Genomic DNA, 18,331 nt, shown 5'->3' with positions numbered 1-18,331 from the left:
TTGTTAGAAATGGCTAGTGAACTTAGGATCCTAGTCATTGACTATTTTATCAGGCAAAACATAAAGTGTGTAAAGATGTTTAACAATTAGTTCAACAGACTCGTGGCTTTTTATGGTTGTCTATGTAGAAATGAATCGAGCAATTTTTATCAATCAGTCAACTACAACCCAGATTACGTCATGACATCGATTTATATGGGGCAATCCTACTACAAAATCCATAGAAATGCTACTTCACTTTCTATTAGGAATTTGTAAAAGATGCAATATTTCCACTTATTTGTGCTGTTTAGCTTTATTAAGTTGACACTGTGAGCACTCGTGCACATAAGACTTAACTATAGTCTTAATATGCGGCTAGTAAAAGTAGCGAGTAATCATGGCCAAGTTCTAGTGTATGCTAGGGTGTCTAGTGCTCGGCGCATCGTGATGTCAAGAAGAGGATAGGAGAGAGAGAGAGAGTATAGAAGAGAGAGAAAGACTGCAGGAAGAGAGAGAAAGTGATGAGGAGAGAGAAAGACTAGGAAAGGAGAGAGAAAGACAGGAAGGGAGAGAAGGAAGCCATGAAAGCTTGGAGAGAGAGGTGAAGATAAAAGGAGACTTGTATTATTATCTGATGGGGAAAAATCAAGTCCCTAACACCTTATATACCAGCCAATGTAGCTAGTAATTTTATACTCATCAGCTATGTATTCTTTATTGTTCATTTTCCACTTCCTTAGTCATAGCATTAGATGACAACTATCTTGGGACTTTGGAAAATTCCCTGACTTTTCAGATGTAACATTTTGATCTCATAGGCTGATTTGGCCTTTTGTAGACGTTAGTATAGCTGTCTTTCTTTCTTTCTTTCTAGTACTCATAGTAGCCAAAGAAATCATTAGAGAAGCCAGACTCAAGATTCTAGGATTATTTCTTATTTATTATCTTGAGCATCCAAGCTTGGAAGTGTGATGTCTTGGATGAGAACAGTTATTCTTATGGAAGAAGACCAGAGAATGACATTTTTCACCCTAGCACTAATGTCTATGTCTCTGTTCTGTTGTTATTAAGATATGTTTTTGTTTGCATTCTAAGCCTTGTCATCTTATGAGTATGTGTATATACTAAGGTCACTTGCATAACCTCTCTCGTGCTTCTTTTGTTTGAAGCATGAGGTAAGGCTCATATGTGTTTATATTATTTTGAGCATTATATTAGTTTCCTTAATCATGTTGTACTCTTTGATATGTGAGCTTCATAATGGCAGGTGGGAGAAAGCACTTGGAACATCACACCTTCCTGAAATGGTATTTGGTGATAGTGTGTTAGAGCTTGTGCACACAGCCTCTGGAATTCGTATTTTCTTCAATGCATATGATGCTCTATGTGGATGGAAAGAAGAGACTCTTCCTCCTGTTGAGGTTCCTGCTGCAGCCAAATGGAAATTTCGAAGGTCTGAGGATTTTGATCATAATCCCACTAACATATTTGCCTGAATCCCATTTCACTTTGTAAATTCAGTTCATTAGTTTCCTAGGATCGTAAGCAGCAGTTTTACTTACAGTTCAATAGTTTGATGCATATCATATTTAAGTGAAACTTTGATGAAAGTCAAGTATATCTTTTTGCCATTGTCAGTGATGGTTCAGTTAGATCCAGAAAACTGTCTTGAATTCTCTATTTATTATCTTACAAAGATGTCTTTTGAAACAGCAAGCCCAGTCAAGAGATTATATTGGATTATGACTATACATTCACTACCCCTTACAGTGGCAGTGAAACATTGAAAAATGATGATAATGAGCAGGTTTGTATGCTGATCTGTGTTTTCCAAAAAGTTAATAACTCATCCTGTACCTTCATACGCTTTGTGAGCTAAGGTCAATGGATACTGTGAATGTCATCATGGGAGCATCTACTGCTATTTCCATTTTTAATTTTTGCCTTGCATGCTCAAAATGCTGTTTTTTTAGTAGTATGGATCTTATAACAGGCAGCTCTATCGTTGTGGCACTTTTGTGCTTGACTTGCATGCTTGCAACACTCCTAAAATTTTGTGTCCAGTTGATTTTCAACAATTCTTGAGCACCTTTGAGCATCTGAGTAGCAGAATATTTAAGACAATGGACAACCCTGTACTCAAGGACTTCATTCACAGCCGTACTGACATGTTGTGTCACTGAATGTCTTGTACAAAGAACATCAGGGGAATCTGCATTTGAACTCAACTTTCTTTCTCTGCCTATGTCTGTGTCTATCTCTCTCCCTCTTTCCAAAGTTACATGACATCTGATGAAATACAACTCTGTGTAGAGTTTAGAAAAATTGAAATGAAAGGAAAAGTACTGGAAAGGTGTGGTAATAGTCTTTTCCTGCTGCTCTCTCGTAGGTCTCTCCAACATGTCATTGGTCTTGCCAATGTGTAGTTGGTCTCCTTCAAAGTGAAATGTCTATGACACCTCTGCTGATGTTTGGCAATGAACTCTCAGATCCTCATATGGAGCCGGGATCGTCTTTTGGAACCCGTAAACCATCAAGGTTTGGCCTGTTTCATTGTGACTCCTCTCATAGTGGTCATGGAATCAGGCTTGGGAGTGGCCAGTGAGCTAGTATGCCACATTGAAGACTTGGGAGAAGAGGAAAGCTTTCCTTGCAAGAGTAAGCCCTGAAACAAGAAATTCTTTATCCAGAGGATGACATCTCACCCGCCCAAGTGGCAATATATACCAGAATCTCAAGGCTAGGAAGGAGGGTATGTGTTTGTCTATATAGATGGCAAAGCTGTTATCACAAAGAGACTAACTCAATAATGGTCGTCATCTATGAATACCTGAATAGAGAGAGCGACATATTGTGGTTATGGAGCACCACAGATGGATGCGAACTTTGTGGAGCAGACATTTAAGGCATATGACTACATCTCCAATATGGCAAATAACCAGAGGTGCAAGATACAGATGGAATTCAGTGCACTGACCACAGCCATATACAAAATGAGGCATGAAGAGATTTGGAGTGTTGTAGTATACAAACAGAAGCTAGGGCATGTAGTCCAAGTGGGCGGATGAGATTAGGAGGCATGCCTTATAGTGCAGGACAAGTTACAACCTTGAGTGACAGACGATTGTCTACCAAAGTACCCCAGGTAACACTAGTCTAAGCTCTCAGGCTACACAATTTGTTATGGGTACCTCTTTTCGGTAACACACTTGCGCAAAGAAATTGTAAGATGCCACACATCCTTTAAAAGGGTCTGCTAACATTACCAGTTGGTCTCATGCTTTATTTAGTCAATTCAGCACAGATAAGCTGTGCTGCCTAATGCTATAATGCTTGCAAAACAAGTGCAGGCTACTAGTATTCAATTATGTGTATAAAATGAAATGTAAAATTTTCAAAGTTTGTTTACCTTTCTTTTTTGTGTGTGTTTTATTGATCCTCAAAGCTTTTTATATACCATTAATTTTGGATATTGTGGAGCAAGTTTTTAGTATAAGTGTCAAGCCCTTTGCAATGAGATTTGAGACCATCTGACTGCTGTTCAATGGATTCACCTTTGAACACAATATTTTACTACTTGTTTCAGGCAAAGGAGGCTAATGGATTGAAACTGAAGTGGACAGAATGTGAAGATCGTATAGATCTTGTAGCATTGCAAGCAAGGGATCCAATCCTGTTTTTTGATGAGGTTTGGTGACCTCTATCCTGAATTCTACAAATGTTTCCATTTAATTTATTGTGACACAGTTTGAAGTCAATGCTCTGATATGGATGTAGAAGCTGTAGCAATGTGCCGCTTTTGAGTCTATGTATGTCTTGAAACTCGTGCTTGTTTAACAGGGAGCTTTGCACTGTCACGACTTTGAAAAAGGAAGAAAGGAGTAAAACCATTGTCAACTAAAACCTCAGCAGTTTGGTAAAAAGTATGGGCGGAACAGGGTTTTACTGCTGTGACAATTTGGACCTTTGTATGCATACAATCAGTCTCTGCAATAAAAGAAATGAAATGCCTGGATTTTCGAAGATTTGAGGTTGTGCATTGTGGGAGTGTGAGTGATCAAGGTCTCTAAGGAAGTAGAGAAAACTCTTCTCATGCTGTCCATCTCCCTCAGATGCCTTCTTTGGTACTTGTGGCAGTCATTTGCTCTTCAACAGACACTCTAGAGGCCATGATTCACAAGTTTCTGGATTCTGTCTCTCCTTCCAAGGGAGAATCAGAGGGGGCTTCAGAGGGGGATCTTATTCCTCCAATATTGGAGGGGGCTACTACTCATCATGGGTCCTTCACACACCTTGTTGAAAAGCCTTTTCCTTCTTCATCTCCCCTCAGATTGGGTGGTCAGCCTTGAGCTGCTAGCTCGCCCATTGATTACCCAAGATCTATGCATTGTACCTCCCTCGCAGCCTTGGATGTCTCAAGCCACGACTCGGTGGTTGAGCCTTTACATCTTGTGTAGCGTAGAGATGGGATAGTGTTCTCTCTTTTGAGGCCTATGATTAGGCATGCCTTCATTCTCACCGGCATGGATACATAGCTAGTGGCTTCTCTCTTGAGGTAGACATTTGGGCACCCTTAACGATCTCCTTGTCTATTGTTCTTCCTCATAGGTTTTCTCTTGGGTGAAGTTCTTGGATTATAGGTGCTTCTTTTTCGGTCTTCTGAGGCTGGAGTGTGAAGAAAACTACTAGGGTTGGTACTGAGGAAACACAGAGTGTACAACCATGACAGAAACACAAAGAGACAGACACAGACATAGAAAACAAAACTCAAACCCTAAACGCAAAACTCCAAACTCAAACACAAATAGAAGAAGGGAGAGAAGAACACAACTCTGAAGTGAATGAATATTGTTAATGAATGTAAGAGTGTACAGATACTCAAGGGCAGAGCAAAGTGTCGGAGAGTGACGTCCACCTGAGACGGATCCCAAGTCTGTGACTACCAGTGGGAGTGAGGAATCTGCAAAGCGATGATGATAGAAGGGCTTGGAGCACCAAACACAAGTAGGAGAAGTTGTGGAGATGGAAGGCGGCCGCCAGATGAGTGTAAACACAAGCTGTGGATGTCGACTAGTATAGGAGGAGCACCAACACCTGTCGTTTGGAGGAAGAGACACCAAACGCAAGCAGCTGGAATGTGCAGGAACTATCGCTTTGGTTGGTTTGGAACCAAACGCAAGTTGCAGAAGGTGATGAAAATGCTAGCAATGGTTGGAAGATGCCAAACGCAGCCCGGAAGATGGCGTCAGGTAGTGGGCGACAGCTTGGAGGAAGGCGTCAGGGCACTGCAAGGGCTGATGGAGAGGTGGCAGCAGCCGCGAAGGTTGGACAGCCACATAGAGGTAGATTGATGGCTGAAATCTGCACACAAGGGTGAGAAATTTGCAAAAAGCGATAAGGTTGAATGGGGGCAGCTTGTCTATTTATAAATGTTGAAGGGTGCCCCAAAGAATTAGGGTTTTTGGGAGACCACTGAAACTCTCTTGGACTGCTCCCCTTTTTAGGGTTTTTCATTAATTAAGTGTGTTTTGGGGCTGTTTAAGAATGCTAATCAGTTAAAAAGCGTGTTTTAGCTCAATATGGGGTGGATTGTATTTTGCTCCCATCTTAGCTATACCGATTTCCCTCACAATAGAGAAACTTGCCACATAACAGTTCCTTGGTGATTCTACCATGTTTATGTTTGCAAAGGCGTATGCATGTGGGGAATCTCTCTCTTTTTATTTTATTTTTTGGTGAAGGATAATTGTTTTAATTAACAAAACATAATCTCAAAAATACAGCATGACCAAGAGTACAAAGATACATCATGATCCAAAGTACAAAGGGACTATATGACCGATAGGCGAGCTGAATAAACCGCAGTGTGCCAAGAAAGCAAATCGTGTTGAGAGAATATTTGCCAGCTCAATCATGTGGAGCTACCAATGAAGATGGCCTCTCAGGTAGACTATATAACTCTACATACACTCTTGAAGAGGAATAAAAAATGAATGCATTTCGCAGTCCATATGTACCAACAACCCCAGAAGCGTAGACATTGGAAGAGCACTTTCATATTGGGCTGCATAGGATGTGACAACTTAGGATGTTCAATCCTTTGGAGGCATTGACAACCCTACCACTCGGGACCAAATGGCAGACATGAGTGACCAAACTTTCCTCGCCACTTGACAAGAAAGGAACCCATGACGAGAAGTTTCCACAAATGTCATACAAAAGAAACAATAACCATTTGAAATATGATGTTTGGATAGTTTAGAGGCAAGAGGAAGGGCACCGATCAACATTTGCTAGATTAAGAGACCTTGTATTTGAATGGTGTTCTATTGAGCCGGCCTATCATTATCATAGATTTCCACCAATTTTTTCCTTTATGGAGACCCCAAGCATTATTGTGTTAGTAGATATGTCAGTTCATGGTTGAGTCTGTGCATGCTAGAGAGGGTTGGACACATTCTAGATATTTTAGGCATCTTTTATTTGTCATTTTGATCGTGTTTATGGCATTTATTGCTGGCCGACGTGACATCATTTATGGCATTATTTTTGCCTATTTATTCAAGCTCCTCCTCCATAGTCATCATCCATCATCTGTCCTTAATGATCTAACATGGTCTGGTGGAGCTGAGGAGTATGTGCTAGTGCCTTCACAACTGGTGACTCACATTGGTTCTGAAACCAACCTTCCTTCCATGGATGGGCTCTAAATCCTTGATTACAACTTAATTACAGCAGCAAACAATAAATGCAAATCTGAAAATACAAATTTACCTACTGATCTTGGACAATGCACACCCGATTGTTCCCAAAATTGGCGCCTCTTTCGGTATTTCTTTAGCTTTATTGAAGAAAAATTTGATTTACAATGGGATTCTCCCGATCCCCTTTGCAATCCAAACTCCCCTTGCTGTCCAAAGTGACCACCAAGTCTTCAATTTGATTTGCCCCTTGATTCAGGCATTTAATTGACCTTCACCCACTTCATAGATGATGGAAATGCCCCTAATTCAATGGCTCGCTAGTCCTCCACCTGAACTTAGCTGAAATTCACCTTCAGTCTTGTTGAATCCAAGTCTTGGAGCTTCCAATTTCTAGCACGCTTCCAGAGGCTGGTGCTAAACCCTAATTTTTACTGTAAGTTAGGGTTTACAGTAGAGAAATTTGCAATTTCTTAGCCTCCAAGGATCCAAACGCTGAGATCTTCGGAGCAAGGTTGTGAAATGGCTAGGAGACTAGAGAGAAAGCTGTAGAGAGAGAAAATTCAGAGTTTCTTCGCGAATAACTGAAGAAAATCTTTCATTTACTACTGTTGCTCTGTCTCAACAGCTTGTAGATGCAAAGAATTAAAGAAAATCAATCATTTATTGCTGCTGCCCTGTCTCAACATCTTGTAGATGTTGTCACCTACTGTTGATTGGTCTTCTCCTACCCCTGGTTGCCTCAGAAGGTCCTCCAATGGTTGCAAATTAGACTAGCAACATCTCCTTTCTCTCTCTTGCAGGCTGAATACACTAAAAATGCCTCTCTCCAGCCTCTAAAGATGTTTTTCAATCTTGCATGGGCACTTTTGACAAGTGGCAGCCTTCCCAAATGGTTTTTCCAGCATGGTTTTTCAATCTAATAATTATTTTGGTACCAAAAAAATAATATGAGTGGCCAATAATTAAATTGGCTAGGCAACTTCCATTCCCGAGTATCTCTATGCCATCTTTGACCATCAGATGGGCATTAGGTACCATTAAATGCCACTTATCTAGTGTCACCAAAACTGACACTTATGGCCAAATGAATGCCCTAGGCCAACAACTAGCACCAGATACCACCAAGTACCTGTGTGGTATAACTTATAGCAACCTTTGCCTTTGACATCCCGTGATTTCCTCGGGTCATGGGCTCGTAAATTTACTCTAACCCCAATTACAACTCACATGTGCAACATTTACTTAACCATGCGATTAAAAATTAATCCACATGTTAAGTGAGGTTCAAAAATACATGTCCTCATGATAGGTCCTGTACTATCTCATTTCTTGGTATATGGATTCCATTTCCTGAGCATCTCTTTGCTTTTGAGTTGTTTTGTAGTGTTCTTTTCTTTTGCAGTGTTTCTCTTTCTCTTTGCTTTCTTTTGTGTTCAACAGTCTATTACTGCAGTTTTCCACACTACTATCATTGTATCCACTTCTGACATGGTATTAGATTGCAGTATCATTGTTCGTGCTGCTGTTTTACATTTTTTCAGGTCTGAATTTTCTTTTCATCTACTGTTTGGACTTGTTCTTGCTGCTGCGACTGATTAATTGCCTAGATGACCTTCCTTTGCTAATTTTCGGCTTGTTTTTTTGCTATTTTCTGAGTGTGTTGCAGTTTGCCATCTGCGTTTACAGATTTCTGGGGCTGTTTCAGGGTAAGGGACCTATTATTGATCCTTCCAAATCTGCGTTTTGGGGACAACAGTTAGAGGCTATTGAGAAACCCTTCACCCGCAGTTTGCGTTTTTGCGTTTCTGCATTTTGCGTTTAGGGTTTGCAGCCCTAAAAAGAGGCGCCATCCTAGACCCATTGTGCCTATTTATAGGCCACTCTTTCATTCATTCCTTACGGCTAATTCATTCAGTCCGTCACCTCTTCTCTCCAACCTCTCCAGTACCCTCACACCCCTTCAAGAGGACATTGGGATTCATGGTTCGTGGCTGTCTTCATTATCTTCCGTGTGCTATGGCACCCTTGTTTCCTTGTATTACATTCACTCCATGATTTAGAACTTCATCCTTCCATTCATCAGAGTTTCTTCTCTCTTCTTTTCTCTTCTTCATGTTTGCCAAGTTTACTCCGTGTTCCTCCCTGCAAACCCTACTGTCTCGCTGGTACGCCATCTTTTGACAAAGGCGACCTATTTTCTTACAGGACATTTGCATTTTATGCAGCTACTGTCTGTGTTTTCTTGATCAACATCTCTGTCTTGCCTTTTTTGCTTTTGTGCAAGATTGGGCAATAGGTTTCAGGCTATTTGTTGGTTGCGTTTGGTTTGTATTTTCCTTTTTGATACAATACTTGGCTTTAGAGAGTGTTCATGTGCATCTGGTTGTTGTGTTCTCATCACTACACTCTTGTTATTGTTGCTTTTCTCTCTATGTGCTTTCTTTACTACTTTGAACTCGTGCAATCCTTGTGAGTCTGTCTTTTTGGCATCCTTTTCTCCTTGAAGATCCCTTGCCTCTCCTCATCTTCTCTGTATCCCCCTACTCATGGCTCCTTTGGCATCTCCTCCTGATAGTTAGCATGCTGACATTATTTACTCACCTACCGGTGTTATGTTAGAGACTTACTGTGTTCAGCTTCAAGTTTCTGTGAGGATGCTATCTCTTGGTGCTTTAGATGTTCTAGGTTCAGAGAAGGGTGCTTTACGACGGAGGAAGCAGAAGTCTCCATGCTATTTTTGTGGCAAGAAGGTATATCTTCGGAAGGACTACATGACATTAGCAGCTTTGCGGGAGGTGCAAGAGTGGATGGTGATGATCGGTGATGACTCTCTTGATGAGTCTTCCTCATCTCCAGGTCTAGGTTTAGACTCGAGCTATGTGGCCATGGTGATGGCTACAAGGGCCTCCCTTCTAGGTTGCTAGTATAGATGATGTGGTCATTGCTCACAACTCTCATAGTGCTAGAGAAGAAGTGTGAGAGGGTGGTGAGATGGGGTTGGTACACCTCATCTATATAGATAAACAGGTGCATAGGTTCTCGAGAGGGCTTTTTCTAATGCATCAACCGAAGTGTGGCAAGTTCAAATCCTAGAGCTAGGATTGATATCTAGGTTCATGATGAGCTGGTTCTTTGATAGAGAGCGGGCTTGGTTTCTAGTTTGAGCTTACATGAGGGGACACTTTTGTAGTTTGGCCAAAGGCTGGGAATCCATGGTCACATATGTTCAAAGGCATTTTTGATAGGATGGTCTTGTATGCTATTGCGAGACATTGTTGACAAATATTGAGAGTTGCTATTATTTTTATCTGTTTTTAGGAGCTGATATGATCGACATCAACATTAGGTTCTCTTCGAGGCACCTTGGTGGTGGCTTGCGTACCCACTGCTTGAGTATCCATGGTTCTCCTCTAGTGGTACTTATTGTATGTACTTTATCATTGTATATTGTATCAGATCACCAATGATATGAGAGAGGGTATTAGTAGATATGTCAGTTCATGGCCGAGTTTGTGCATGCCAGAGACGGCTGGGCACATTCTAGATATTTTAGGCATTTGTTTTTGTCATTTTGATGGTGTTTACGGCATTTATTGCTGGCCGACCTGACATCATTTATGGCATTATTTTTGCCTATTTATTCAAGATCTTGCTCCATAGTCATCATGCATCATTTGTCATTCATCATCTGACAAGTTCTAGTGGAGATAGAGGAGCAGGTGCTAGTGCATTCACAGCTAGTGACTCACATTGGTTTTGTACTATCTCATATCTTGGTATATGGATTCCATTTTCTGAGCATCTCTTTGCTTTTGAGTCGTTGTGTAGTGTTCTTTTCTTTTGTAGTGTTTCTCTTTCTCTTTCCTTTGCTTTTGTGTTGAGCAGACTATTACAATGGTTTTCCACACTTCCATCATTGCATCCACTTTTGACATATTGCCCTTCCGGACAAGCCGATCCTTATCATGTATAAGCAAGTGGTGTATTTGATTCTTTAATACATGGCCCAAATGCAATCGACTATTAATCATCATCCAAGCTTGCGAAGGGGTATCTTGGTTCAAAGGGGAAAAAGGTTGCAAGGCACGTGAGGAGGTTGAAATAGAGTCCCATAAATGACGATAACCTCTATAGTTATGAAAGAAACGTGGAACCGATTTGAAAGACATAACAACATTTGTAGGTAGGAGAGCATTGACAATAGTGATCAGTCCTAGGTGCACCATTCTATTCAACATCAGCCTTTGTATTGTTTGCATCCTATTGCCCATGAGAGAAGCTCCGAAATATCTAGCAATTCAGCTCTTAAGGAGTTTGTTGGCTTATGATCTGAAGGCAGGTACCAAAAAGATTTAGCAAACACTAATTTTGAGGAATGAATGAAATGATCCAAAAGGTTGAAAGATTTAAGATGAACATGCTGTTCAATATTAACCACATGTCACCATGAAGTGAGAATGCTGGTGTTTCCATGCTTAAGACACTAATCTTCACGGGAAAAACTGGCAATCAAAGACCAATTGTGAGAACAGGAAGGGATCAAAGCTCAGCTGATAGTGGAGTAGACAATGTAGAGTGTGAGAGCATGACATCCAATGCGATTATCTGAAGTGTAAGGTGCAAGTACAAAGTGTAACCCTTAAACCTTAGGGTTGTAAGAGGGTGTTCACACCTGAAGTGTGTGAAATTGATAAGTGCCCAAAATTGTGTAGCATAGGCACATAAAATAAAGGGAATAAATCTGGGGAAAACCTCTTGTGTGGAGAGTAAAAAGTGCCCCAGTGAAACCCAACAAAACCCCATGGAGTGAAGAGTGATCAAAATACAAGGGTTAACCACCAAAGGAGATCAAATTTAAAGCATTGCGAAATGCTTCAAATTTGTCACGAGGAAGAGCTAGGGTTGTCTCCATACATAGTACGGCCTGATACGTACGGTACCGTACGTATCCATACGATTTAGTACGAAAAATAGGCACTTTTTGGCCACTCTGCTTCAAGCCTACAACTTTCTTTTTTTCTTTCTTCTTTTTTTTTTTCTTTTTTCTTTCTTATTTCTCTTCCCCAAGCCTCTCTCTCTCTCTCTCTCTCGACCTTCTCTCTTTCTCTGTGTGTGTGTCTCTCTCTAGCCTCTTCCTCTCTCTCAACCATAGTTGCACTAGTACCACGTACAAAATGTTTCATACTATACTTTAGATACCATACCTTACGTATTAGTACCATAAGGTACCAAGTTAATGGATACATCTTTCCCATTCGAATTGCACTTTGGCACTAGCTAAATGCTCCTTATATTAATATGATTCTCCCATGAGATTGGGTTATTTGAGATTCAAACAAATTCTCTTAACCTTCTCTCTCTCAAGCTCACAGTTCTCTTATTTGTATGATCATGCATGTATGATGTATCCACTTCCATCTATGTAGCTATAAGTTGTAGGTAGCAATAGCGCATGTTGCCCATACAACATTAGGTTTTGACATGTTACCCTCAAGTACGCATCTTATATACTCTAATAGCATTGGTATTTAGGCTTGCAATATCTATTCTATTATCTTTAGTCCAAAATAACCAAGTTATTTTTTTTGTACTAATATCGTACCGTACCTTATAAAATCTTAAGGTACCATTTAGTACCGTACCATATCGTACCTTTCGTACCTGACAACTATGGGAAGAGCTTTGGTGAAGATGTTTGCCACATTACTAGTAGTAGGACAATAGACAAGGTTGATATCTTTTGCATATAGCCTCTCTTTGACAAAGTGATAATGGATCTCAATGTGTTCTGTGCGTGCATGAAACACTGGGTTCCGTGCCACTGCAATGTTACTCAAATTGTCAGCGATCAAAGGAGTAGGCTTCGTGATAGATACATCCAGATCAGCTAGTAAGTATCTAAGCCATACGCATTCAACTATGGTAGTGAAAGCTACCTTGTATTCAACTTTACATGACGATGTGGCAACAGCGGATTGTTTCTTACTAAGCGAAGAAATGCAAAATGAGCTAAGAAAGAAGCAATTGCCACTAGTGGAGTGACGAGAATCATAATCACTAGCCCAATCAGAATCACTGTAAGCATGTAAGTGTAGTGGTCCCTCCTTGGCATAAAGCAATCCAAGAGTCCTAGTACCCTACAAGTAACGGAAGACACGCTTGATAGCTTGCCAATGTGACATGTGTGGTTGATGCATATATCTGCTCATGGCTGAAAGTGCAAACTGTATGTCTGGCCTAGTGTTGCATAGGTAGATAAGGCATTCAACTGTTGGAGCATATGTCTGAATATCAAACAAGTCATTGTCATCATGCAATGACAACGTCAGTCCAGGTTCCATTGGTATATAGACTAGGTTGCAATCTTGTAAACAAAACCTCTCAAGAAGTTTACTAATGTATCTCGACTGTGATAAACCAATGCCTCTAGCATCATGAATGAAGTGAATGCCCAAGTAATAGTGCAAAGACCCCAAATCCGATATCTCAAAAGTTTGCTGTAAATTTGTTTGAATGCTGAAATCTGATCAACATGTGTCCCTGTAAGCAAAAGATCATCAACATATAGACAAATGATTAGCAAGGATCCCCCCTCTTTACATACATAAAGGGTAGACTATGATGAGCTGTTTATGAACCCTAGGCTGAGTAAAAATGCATCAATCTTTGCATACCAAGCTCGAGGAGCTTGTTTCAAGCCATATAAAACCTTTTTCAGCTTATAGACCAAGTGTTTGGATCCCTCAACTGCAAAACCAATGGGTTGCTGTACACACACTTCTTCATGAAGTTCCCCATGAAAAAATTATCTAGTTGATGCACAATCCATCCATAATGGGCAGCCAAAGCAACCATAGACCTAATGGTAGTCATGCGGGAGGTAGGAGCAAATGTCTCCTCATAGTCAATGCCTTTCTCCTGTGCATAGCCCTTGGCTACAAGCCTGGCTTTATATTTGTCAATAGATCCATCTGCATTCCTTTTCAGCTTATAGACCCATTTTGTTCCTATAGCTTTCTTCTCAATAGGCAAAGACACTAAATCCCATGTTTGATGCTTTATGATGGAATCAAACTCAGCTTGCATTGTGCCATCTAGTGCACACTTCGTTGTGCATCCTCAAAACATTTAGGCTCCTCACCATCAACTATATGTGCTGCCATACCAAACTCCATGGTATATGCATCATCATGTATACGAGCTTGCCTTCTAGTGTGACAAGCAATAGGAGCATCCAAATGACTATCTTTCATATTTTGTAAATACCATCTAGGCATTTGTCTAGCCCCTTGACTGTGTACAAGCTCTTGCTGAATTTCAGATTCAGCACCTTGCTGAATATTCAGATCAGCCATGGGCTGATTTTCTGCATTATCCAATGGAGTAGCTGGCTAAACATTAAGTTCACTTGTTGAAACTCTAGTTGTGTCACCAAATGAAATGGGCAGCAGCCCTTCAAATACATCACTAGCAGGCTGAAATGTGTCAAAACCAGCAAGGGATAATTCTGATTTTTCATCGAAAACCACATCCCTATTGACAAATAGCTTTTTAGAAACAAGATCATATAATCTATATCCTTTGCTCTCACTGTTGTACCCCATAAAAATACATTTGATAGCCTTGTTATCCAGCTTTTTTTTGAGTACCTTGGAAATGTGTGCATATGTAAGACACCCAAAAGTACGAAAATGCCCAATAGAAGGTTTTTAGTATGCATGACACCCAAAAGTACAAAAATTCCAATAGAAGGTTTCTGGTTGTTCCAAGCCTCAAAAGGCATGATATTCTTTAATGCATTGGTGGGGCATCTATTCAAGACATGGCAAGCACACATAACTGCTTCCATCCAAAAACTGTGTGGCAAGCTCTTTGCTTTCAGCATACATCTGGCCATCTCCATGAGTGATCGATTTTTCCTCTCCGCAACCCCATTCTATTGTGGAGTATAAGCTGTAGTGTACTGATGAACAATGCCCTTCTGCTTCAAAAAAGAATTCAATATAGAGAACATGTATTCGTCGCCTTGGTCTGAATGGAGAGTCTTCACGCTGCAACCAAATTGGTTTTCAACAAGTGCTAGAAAAGCCAAAAATGCATCATATACTTTTGATTTCTTCACTAAAGAGTAGACCGAGCAAAAGTGAGTAAAATCATCAATAAAAGTGATGAAATAGTAAGAACCACCCAATGACTTTGTCTGTATAGGGCCACATACATTTGAGTGCACAATCTGTAATGTGGCAGTGGCTCTAAAGGCAACATCACAGGAAAATGAAACCCGATGCATTTTCCTCAAAATACATCCCTTGCATAAGTGCTCAGGAGGTCTATCCAAGAGGGGTAAACCATCAAGCATCTGTGTATACTGCAAAAGCATCAAGCTACCATAGTTTACATGCCCTATATGAGCATGCCATAACTCTGCCTGTAACATAGTAGGAGTAAGAGTGGACGCTAAATAGGCTGACTGATCAACTGAAAGAGCATCCAACTTATATAACCCATGACATAGAGTGCCAGTCAAAACCCAAATCATGTGTAACTAGCCTTCCTCCTCGGATAGGATGATAAATAACTTGATTAAGCACTATGCCCCAAAACTGGTGCCCCTTTTGGTATTTATTTAACTTAATTGAAGAAGAAGTTGATGTACAATGGGATTCTCCCAATCCCTTTCGGTATTCCAACTCTCCTTGCTGTTCAAAATGACCAATAAGTCTTCAATGTGATTTGCCTCTTGATTCGAGCAATCAAGTGGCATTCACCTGCTTTGATGGAGCTAGAAAATGCCCCAAATTCAATGATATCGAAGCTCAACAACTGAGAGTGGAGTAGACAAGGTAGAGTATAAGAGAACGACACCCAATGCGGTTATCTAGTGTAAGGTGCAAGTACAAAGTACAACCCTTAAACCTTAGGAAAATAAGAGGGTGTTCACACTTGAAGTGTGTGAAACACGATAAGTGTCCAAAACTATGTAACATAGGCACATAAAATAAAGGAAATAAATCTAGGGAAAAAAACCTCTCGTGCGGAGAGTAAAAAGTGTCCTAGTGTCCTATTGAAGATCATCGACACTTCTCTGTGAGCGTAGGCATGAGTGAAACCCAATACCAAGGATGCTGACTGTCACAGAAAGCTTGAAACAACGACCAACAAAGAGTTTGTATTTCTATGCTTAAGACCCTAATCTTTAGAATAAAACCTGGCAATCAAAGACCAAGGCTGTTGGTCTTCAGAGAAAGCCTTACATAGTGAGCTACGAAGAGCAATCATATGTGTCTCCAAATCCAAAATAGTCTCAGCTCCCATTCTTTTTGGAGTGCAAACATGGTGCTAGGAGATTCGAGATATGTCGATTTGTGTAGAATCCTTTTTTCAAAGCAATAACCAGGTGGGTCAAGTGATTTCCCTTATATAAGACTTTGACCAAGGGAGTAATGGTAAGTAATATGAAACCATTAGTACTATAATTGTGTGAGAAACTATTAATCTTACATGGAAAGGCTAGGCTTGTGACTTCTAATATATGAACTTGCCCATAATGCGTATTGAAATCCCATTCATCAACATTTTAGACAAGATATACATTGTGGAAGGACAACTCAAATGTCTACAAAAGCACCTTTGGTTATAACCTCACCTTGCCAACCCAAGGCCTGAATTGAGAAAGCATTGGAGAATGATAATACTTTGAACTTAACCAACTTCATCAATTACCACCATGAAAATTAAAAGACAGAGGGGGAGAGAGAGAAGTAAGAGAGTCAACACCATGTTGAGAGGGGAGTGTACCTCTCCCTATTTATAAGAATTTAGTGAAATAAATCATGGGCACTAAGTGCCTTACTATATATAAAGTGATGATTTATTATAATTTTAGAAATTAGGATTTTGAAATCCTAATTTTTATATATTGCGGGAAACATACTGATTTTCTTCTTTAGTGCTTGGACTTGATTAAGCTAAGTAGAAAATGCTTTTTGGACGAATGATGGATAGGAGAGTATAAAGGATGTGGGTGAAATTTTAGTGTAAAAGCTTGTTGAAAATGAAGAGAGAGACCTTCAATATATACGTGTGGGGCTTGGGTACTGAAAAGTGAATAATAGAGGCTATAAATGATAAGTGTTTGCTAAAAATAAGAAGTGTTGGGCAAAATGACAATTGTAGGGATACTTGTCTTATCAAAATGACACATGTTTTATTCTAGATATCATACATCACTTTTCTAGAGAGAAGTTCCTAAACCTTTTACTCTAAAAATCTCTCAACTAGTTAATAATTTGAGATAGTTGTTGAAGATAAAATTATTCATTGTGAAATTCAAAAGCCTTTGATGTGAACAAAATGTCCATTGGAGCAACTTTCAAAAATTGTAATCTTCTAAATTTGAAAAGTCGCCAAATTGAGACGTTGGAGAGCTTAATTATATATGTTAACATATTATGGTTTGTTTCTTTGATTATTAGTATTTGGTTTTGCTTTCTGAAACCACTCATTATATGGGCTTCTAGTCAACGTGACTACTAGAGTGAAAAAGTTTATCATCTGGACTTTTTTGTCAATGTGACTACCATAGTAAACTTTTAATTTATCTTGGGTATCTTGTGAATGACGATTCAAGTATAATTATAGGGCATTCTAGCCATTTGCCATCCTTGAATAGAAATATTAACATTTAACCATATCTTGAAATACTCAATATGAATCGCCTTTTAAAGTATATGAGCGTTAAATCAATTTAAATCATTGAGCCAATATGTGTTGGTAACAGCAGTTGATATACAAAAGGTTGGTTGCATCTCTTCCTCTTGAAATTTGTCTTGTTCTCAAGACGTTGCTTGAAGTATTTTTGATTCTATAGCTTCTTTATAAGTTGCAATTATTTTTGGATAGTCTTTAAAATACTCGACATCCATTTAAAATCTAAATGATAATAATTTTTAAATTTCAAAAAAAACTTTATGGAAATGTTTCTTCCTTGTTTCCTAATGATATGGAAGATTATTTGCTTTGGTCTGAAGTATTTGTTCAAGTTCATATACTTTAAGTGGATCCTCTATTACAGTTTCCAGTGGTGGAGGCAATTCAAAAGGCTTTAGAAGATGGATATGAAAAGCATTTTGAATTCTTCAATGCTCTGAAAGTTGTAGCTTGTAACAAACATTATTAATCTTTTTAGGGACTTGAATTGACTCATAATTTATTGTTGTGATCTTAGTGACTTGGAATGAAGGCTTGTTAGAGCTTATTAGATGAGCTTTGTCAAATTTCAGCCATATCCAATTTGCTTATTATAAAACCAAGTGATGTTTTCTTGAGATCTTTGGATAGTCTGTCTAACTTAGACAAAAGCTATATTCATATCATGCATGAACTCATTGGCATAAAATAACTTCTCCTTTATTTTGAGAATATGTAGTAAGAGTGGTTTTCCATATATAATCTCAAATAGTGTTTTACTTATAAAAGTATGAATTGTGTTGTTGTAGGCATAGTCTACCAAAGGTAAATACTTTTTCCATTGTTGGTTGGCTTTATGGCAATAATACTTCAATATATTCAATATTATGAGATTGACTATCTCACTTTGACTATCTATTTGAGGATGATAATAAGAAAAAGTGAACTTTATATTC

At 39.4% G+C, this 18,331-nt stretch overlaps 1 protein-coding gene across 1 annotated transcript in view; it reads left to right on the top strand.

The window, feature by feature from the left end:
- Positions 1-18,331, top strand: part of LOC148019351 (TIP41-like family protein) — a 70,374-nt gene that overhangs the window by 12,064 nt on the left and 39,979 nt on the right. Inside the window, exons 2-4 of the mRNA XM_087660996.1 lie at positions 1,250-1,435; positions 1,696-1,789; positions 3,569-3,670. Of these exons, the coding sequence (XP_087517122.1) occupies positions 1,250-1,435; positions 1,696-1,789; positions 3,569-3,670 (382 nt within the window). The remainder of the gene's footprint in view (positions 1-1,249; positions 1,436-1,695; positions 1,790-3,568; positions 3,671-18,331) is intronic.

This window comes from Lygodium microphyllum, chromosome 20 (genome assembly GCF_053477565.2).
Source record: "Lygodium microphyllum isolate KBCC chromosome 20, Lygodium_microphyllum_v1.1.10, whole genome shotgun sequence".
In the NCBI taxonomy this organism is placed as follows: domain Eukaryota; kingdom Viridiplantae; phylum Streptophyta; class Polypodiopsida; order Schizaeales; family Lygodiaceae; genus Lygodium; species Lygodium microphyllum.
This window is presented reverse-complemented; position numbering and strand designations above follow the sequence as displayed.